We start from the raw sequence: 6,441 nt of genomic DNA on the forward strand, positions 1-6,441 counted from the left end.
AAAACTAGTGCCAAAAAAGGCATCTGCTATTGCAGGATATGCAAGGTTCAAGTTAGCGACGGTTCAAGTTATCAGGAGTCAACCGTATAATGAAAACAAGAATGCTCTTAAAAGTGTTAAGTCTCACTTACTTGGAGATTAGATACGACATGAGAAGGCGATTAATTCTACACAAAAAAAAAGGATTTCCTCAGTTGCTAAAAGTTTTTCACTTCCTCCTTTATCAGCAGCCGAGTACTCTTCAGGATATTTACTTTTTTATATCTTATTCAACGATTATTGAGAACCCATGTATAAATGCATGAAGATCAATTTGAGAGAAATTACATCATTTCCAGAAAGCAAGACATAGTGTGTAATTTCAATCATTGCCGAAAAAAAAAACCCATTCTCAACGCATTTGCATACAACGAAAGTTTACAACACTCCACCAGTTTATAGCCTCACAATCGGAGTTTTCACTGAAGTATTCACCCTTTCCAAAGTAATCAATGCTTTCAATTGGTGGACCGAACTGTTCTGGAAAAGCTTGACAACTTTCATATTAATGGTTCCTAAGATGTCTTCACAAAATAAAACATGTCGCTGTGGCAGATTGCAATTCTTATCCCCAGTTTCCACCGTCTCTGCTAAGAAGGCCTGGGACCATGACTCCTTTTTGGCATGCACACACGAAAGAAAAAAACAGAAAAAGAAACGCTTGCATTTTTATAGTTTCGCAGCAAAGCAAGAGAAACTAGTCTGTATTGCAGTATGTTTAAACCAGAACTTATTTGCATATGATAGGATGAGCACCAGCACTTGTTTTGAGGCCAGGAAATTGGAAAATGGCTTATTGATGACTTGTCTTACCATAAAGAGTTTCTATTCCTTTAAGCTTTTGCAAGAGCTCTTTTACTTTCACTGGCAAACCGTAAAACTGGTTTGATCCTTCTTGACGTGAGCTTGCAGTGATATCGCCTTTAACTGTATCTGACGTTCCACATGACGATGTTATGATTCCACTCAAGTTCAGAGCCGCCAAGGCCACATCATCATCATACAAAAAGCTGGAAGAAGCAGGAGAGAAAGCTTGTAGTTCTTGAACTCTCTCGGGAACACAAGAAACGCTTGGCTGCCGGGCAACCGGAGTGCTACAGCAGTTTTTCTGCTCAGAAGGCTGGAAGGCATTTAAAGGCTTCGCCTTGCCTTCAGAAAGTTTCTTTTTGTCGTTGACTAATACTTCACTCTCGCTGCAGCTGCTATTAGAAGACCTTCTTCTTGATCTCTTGCTTCTTCTAACCTTCAAGCCAGCCTTCCTTTGGATTTCGTTAGATTTTATAGCCGGTTCCGATGTCGTTGTACAATGATTCTTGCGCGTAAAATTGAGTTTCTTTACTGTTGGTACTCCTTCGCGTCGACGTTTCTGTTCCATTATTGGAATGGACTGTGCTTCCCGCTGTATTCATTTCCGTAAAGATAATAACCCATGATATGAGCTACTCTAGTTTGTGACTGCAGCAAAAGCGTTAACGCGCGAAACGCGCCTTTTGCCGTTGCCTGCAGGCCGCCATTTTATCCACCACAGGGACCACAGTTAGACCACAGGTATACCAACATCCCCGTTACTTACTCCCATCCTTGGCCTATGTCACGGCGTTTTTATGGACCAGTTTATATTGAGAAACATTTTAGGAAACTTTTACCCCCGAAAATGGAATCTTCACCGCGTCTATGAACGCATTCAAAATATAAGATATCACGAAAACGGAAAATCTTCTGAATTCGCGCCAAAACCATTCTAAAAATAAACTGCTCCGTGAAAACGACGTGTCACGAGTACTTGCACGCTCCAAGTTATGGGCTCCCGCTTACGTAGGACTTATACGGAATCATCGGAACATAAAGATGTTTATATAAATATATAAATAAATATTTTGAGGTAGCACATCCACAAAGTGGTTCTTCGTCTACCCACGAGAGAATGATTCTCTCTCATTCTCTCTGGGTCTACCTGATTCCCGATCGAATTGGAATTTGCAAATGCTGGTTTTTGAGGAGAGGGAAAACCGGAGTACCCGTAGAAAAACTTGTTAAAATGGCGTTTATAGGGTAGGAAACAGTAAGAAAACAACACAGACACAGCTCTTGGGTATGTGTGCCTTAATAGCTGTTGATGTACAATTTTACTGTTTCATCGATCTTACGATAAATTCCTATACAAACCCTTATAATTTGGATTCCAGTAGGCTGTTGTGATTCTGGGCGCCCTGTGCTGGTACCTCATTTAGCGAATTTTGACCAATCCTGACAGGGTTACAGACAAAAACAAGCAACATTTGGGGAATTCCCTACTCTTTGCATATTGATAAGTCCCTTTCTTGGAAAAAAAATCCTGCCAAAATTCCACGCGAAAGAAAGACGATAATAAAGTAGGCAACAAAAACTGGCTACAAGAAAGGCAAAATGGAGACCTTGACTGAGAGGGAGAGAAAAGATCGAAATAGATTCGCCAAGAAAATTAAATTGTAAAAAAACTATGCCTTTAAAGTTGGAAATCTCTTTTTACCCACTCCCACGCCAACTACTAACTGGCCGAAAAACGGTTCAAACCCAAGTTTGGTCAGAAATGTGGTTATTCCCTAATAAATGGCGGACGGCAAGGGGTTAAAATAAAGGACAGGGTATTGTAAACAGTATTTTTTTTTCTTTATTTCCAACTTTTCAATAGATTTATTTATCAGAAAATACAGTTTTAAAGGTAGCTTCTTGTTCGGGAAATAAAGTATTAAATATTAATGTCTGTAGCCAAGTCTCAAGATCGCCTCTAAATCATTACAAGAAAGCTCATCCATTTTTCAGTTTGAACAGAACAGCTTTATACCTAAATAGTCTGCTGAATAGTAACTTACTAGTTTTTATAAGTTTTTTAGTACCCTAAACATTACATGATGCTAAAAAATTAGTGACTAGCTTGGTGAGTACCAATCGGGCACACAGATAGCCATAACACAGTCCCTTTATTTAAATTGGCGGAGTGAGTTGTTTTTTAATTTTTGCTAATGCAGACGGCTTCGTCACGCCGTGAGTCACGCGTTCCCGTTCCTACGATAGACAATATTGCTAACAGTTGTTACCACCTTTCTTATTGAACGGCGGCTTATATTTAAGCTTCTTCGTCATGCATTCTATGTACTTCCCTTCTTTACATTTTCCGTCCCGGTCTTTCACCCATTTCACTGTGAGGTATATGCCATCATTTTCCTTGATCTGCTCCTTTATAAACTTATCTATATCCAAATTTTGCCATTTATGCTCGGGTACCCTCCTGTGCATGTCTTTTGAATATCCCACGTAAAGGTACTCAACGTTCTCATCTGTCTGACGGAGGCCTATGGTATAAATACCCTCAGCTTCGGGTATATCGCCAAGATCATCGATGAACGATCTCCATACTTTCCTGATCAGTTGGTTACAAATAGAAGATGCCATCTAATAAACAACACAAACAAAAGTTATGTTTTGTCAGCTGGTGTTTTATTGTAATTGAAGTTGTTTATTTCGTCGCGCGTTTCTTCGCCAAAGTTTTAAATTTGTCTTTTAAACAACATTCAATATCTAGATTGCGAGACGTTTCTCAACAAAACCGATATCATGAGCAATCTTGAACGATTCTTAGGAATCCAACAATTTTGTGGTGAAGTTGGTTAGAAACACGAGTATGAAAGAACACGTTGTTGGATGTACTGAGCAGATTGAAGATCATCTCCTAGAACAAAAGAAGGGAAAGAGCCGTAACAACAGCCGGCGCGTAAAACTGAAAAGTTAGTTGTTTGACTGTTTGTTTGTTTTTGTGGTCAATTCTTTTTAGGGGATTACATGTAAATAGTCATTAGACTTATCTTATGTTGCATCATCGTACCGGCTCGATGATCGAGGGATCTACTTGCCTAAGAAAACGAAATTGGCTGCATGATTCAAAATACCAGTGTTAAACGCTACATGTGCTATAACAAAGCGCAACTGAACACTCAAGTGTGATGCCAAAATTTCCAGTTTAAACTCTGAGGCCTGTGCAAGAGCTCTCGTTGTAAGCAGGGAACATTGTTTATAAAATAAGGAGAAAAACTGCCAGAAGCTTCCGTTGAGACTTTTATCTAAAAAAAGGGAACAGCTGTTTACTCAGTTTTAGCCGATCCTATTTTATAACTGATTTGGAGTCAGGTTTGATTGACAGTCCTAGAAACTCTACAATATCATTTATACAGCTATTTCGAGAAAGGTTGTCGGAAAAAATGTGCCCGACTCGGAAAGGTAATAACACTGTGCCCGACTTTGTAGCTCTCGAACCTTACTTTTGTCGCTTTCCTTTAGTACTCGCAAACACACGTCTATGGCCAGCTGTATGGGCTCTTATGCCATTCTTTCAAATTTCTTTTCGGGATTGCCTCGTGCACTCTTTTCGACAACCTTTCTCGACGTACGGCTGTATATGGACACGCTGATATTTACCCTCTACTAATATTAAGGCCTGGGTCAAAGTACAACCAAAATAAGTCTAGCGTGACTTCTTCTGAGAAAACTAAATCGTACTCAGTTTCCGAGAATTAAGCTATGAACCTGGATTTTTTAACACATCATTTTCTAAACATGTAGTCGCCATGTTTTGAAAACTTTGAACGACGACAATCCGGTGAAAGAACTTACACGCACTGTTTCAGTCTGTATGTACTTCCTTTTAAAACAACGATTGAGCAAGGGTAAGTGGAGTGTTTTTTTGGTCATATTTTCTTCAACAACTGAAATGGTATCACTCACAATTAACGGAATGTAGTTATCTATTAAATTAGGACGATTTTTGCTAATGTTGGCTACTTCTTATTAGTAAGAGGGCGCGACCGAAATAATGGAAGGAACTTATCGTTCGAGCAAGCGTTTGTATGATATATAAAGACCAATTCATGATCGATAGCGCCAATTGCTCCAGTCAAGATTTCCGCGCGCAGAAAGTCTTATCACTGTCGCAGCAGTATGTGATCATAAATATCTTCAATTTTACTTTCTGGGAATAAATACCTCAACAACTGTCCTGCGCTCTTGAGTATTAAAAATCTAAGGAGGGAAACCAAAACAAGTACAATAAGTTAGAAACTCGTCAGTATGTTACAAAGAGGTGAAGTGTAATCAACATGGGGAAAGTTCAAAGGGACTCAAAAAGCTTTAGAATTCATATAAAGTTCATAAAATCTCTACAATTTTTTGCCGCGTTTGCTTCCCGTCCTTCCCAATACTGAAACATCAGCCCGTAATCACCAACTGGCATCTCGTTTGCCAAAACCGTTCTCTTATTCCAAACTTTCCCACATTCCGCTTGATTAACTTCTCTAGCCTTCCAAGGACAGAGCAGAAGAAAATTTGAATTTTATCAAAAAATTGAGAAACAGCTATCAGTCTCACCTTATCCTCGATCTCTTGCCTCAGAACTATTGCAATGTAGCGATTTTGAATTTTCCCGCCTTCGGGAGTGAGAATTTATAGGCTCCATGACGTAATTGTTATTTTCAATTTTGACCAATCATTACAAGGCTTCTAAAATTGATTGGATGGAGGCCAAGGGTATAATTATTTTCTACTAATAATATAATTCAATCCATAACGACGGGATATTTCCCTACCGTCAAACGAAATGCTTGACAAATAACACTTACTGTTTGATGATGCAATAAGGCTATAATTATTATTTTGTTTCAGTTCTCAGCGAGAGTGTATAGGAGGCGGGAGTCATACCACATTTCATTTCAGAAAAACTGATGGATGTAACAATTTATGTTTCCCACTCTTTTGTAAACGACCAATTAAAGCGTTAGAGTGCAAGCTTCCGCAAGCTTCCAAGAATATTTGAACTGGCTTCATTCAAAGCTATAAATAGCTCTAAGGTCATTTTGCCCTCAACCACTCCAGCTTTCCAAGGACAAAGTATCTAGAAAGTAAAAGTTTGAATTTTGGGCAGAAAGGATCCGGCCAATAAGTTTTACTTTTGATGAAGATTTTCTGATGCCGCATAGTCTCGCGCGATTTCAAGTTGAATACCGCCGTAATCGATAGAGGACAAGCTTTGTATTTTCTGTCAATCACGAAGGGGATTTTTCCCTGCAATAGATGTTCTATTTATCGTGTTTATCCAATAAAAATAAAATGCCCTGGTTCATGATGAAAGAATCTCGCACCTTGGAAACTTTCGTATTTTTCTCTTTTTTATCTCTCTCCTCGATCAGCACGAGACTATTATCGAAAGTGTTGCAGATTTTTATCCCCCCCCCCCCCCCCAGCAATTTCTGTTTCCTGCTCCTTTTCAAAATGCAAAAAAGTTCAGGGGGAAAGCCTGGGTCTATCCTCCGAGGAGGGTGAGTCAACATGAAAACATGTTCATTTTTGGAGAATTTTCTATAAACTGGGTATTAA

The 6,441-nt window shown here is 39.1% G+C and overlaps 1 protein-coding gene and 1 pseudogene across 1 annotated transcript; both read right to left on the bottom strand.

The window, feature by feature from the left end:
• Nucleotides 1–1,538, bottom strand: part of LOC140929851 (helicase POLQ-like) — an 85,624-nt pseudogene extending 84,086 nt beyond the window's left edge.
• A 1,210-nt stretch (nt 1,539–2,748) lies between these two features.
• LOC140929852 (uncharacterized) lies at nt 2,749–5,471 on the bottom strand. Its single transcript, XM_073379551.1, has 3 exons — nt 5,437–5,471; nt 5,056–5,091; nt 2,749–3,471 (listed from the first exon to the last, which is right to left on the bottom strand). The coding sequence occupies exon 3, from the start codon at nt 3,469–3,471 to the stop codon at nt 3,103–3,105; it is 369 nt and encodes a 122-aa protein (XP_073235652.1). The 5' UTR covers nt 5,056–5,091; nt 5,437–5,471; the 3' UTR covers nt 2,749–3,102.
• Nucleotides 5,472–6,441: the final 970 nt, after the last annotated feature.

Source organism: Porites lutea, chromosome 3, assembly GCF_958299795.1.
Source record: "Porites lutea chromosome 3, jaPorLute2.1, whole genome shotgun sequence".
Lineage (NCBI taxonomy): Eukaryota > Metazoa > Cnidaria > Anthozoa > Scleractinia > Poritidae > Porites > Porites lutea.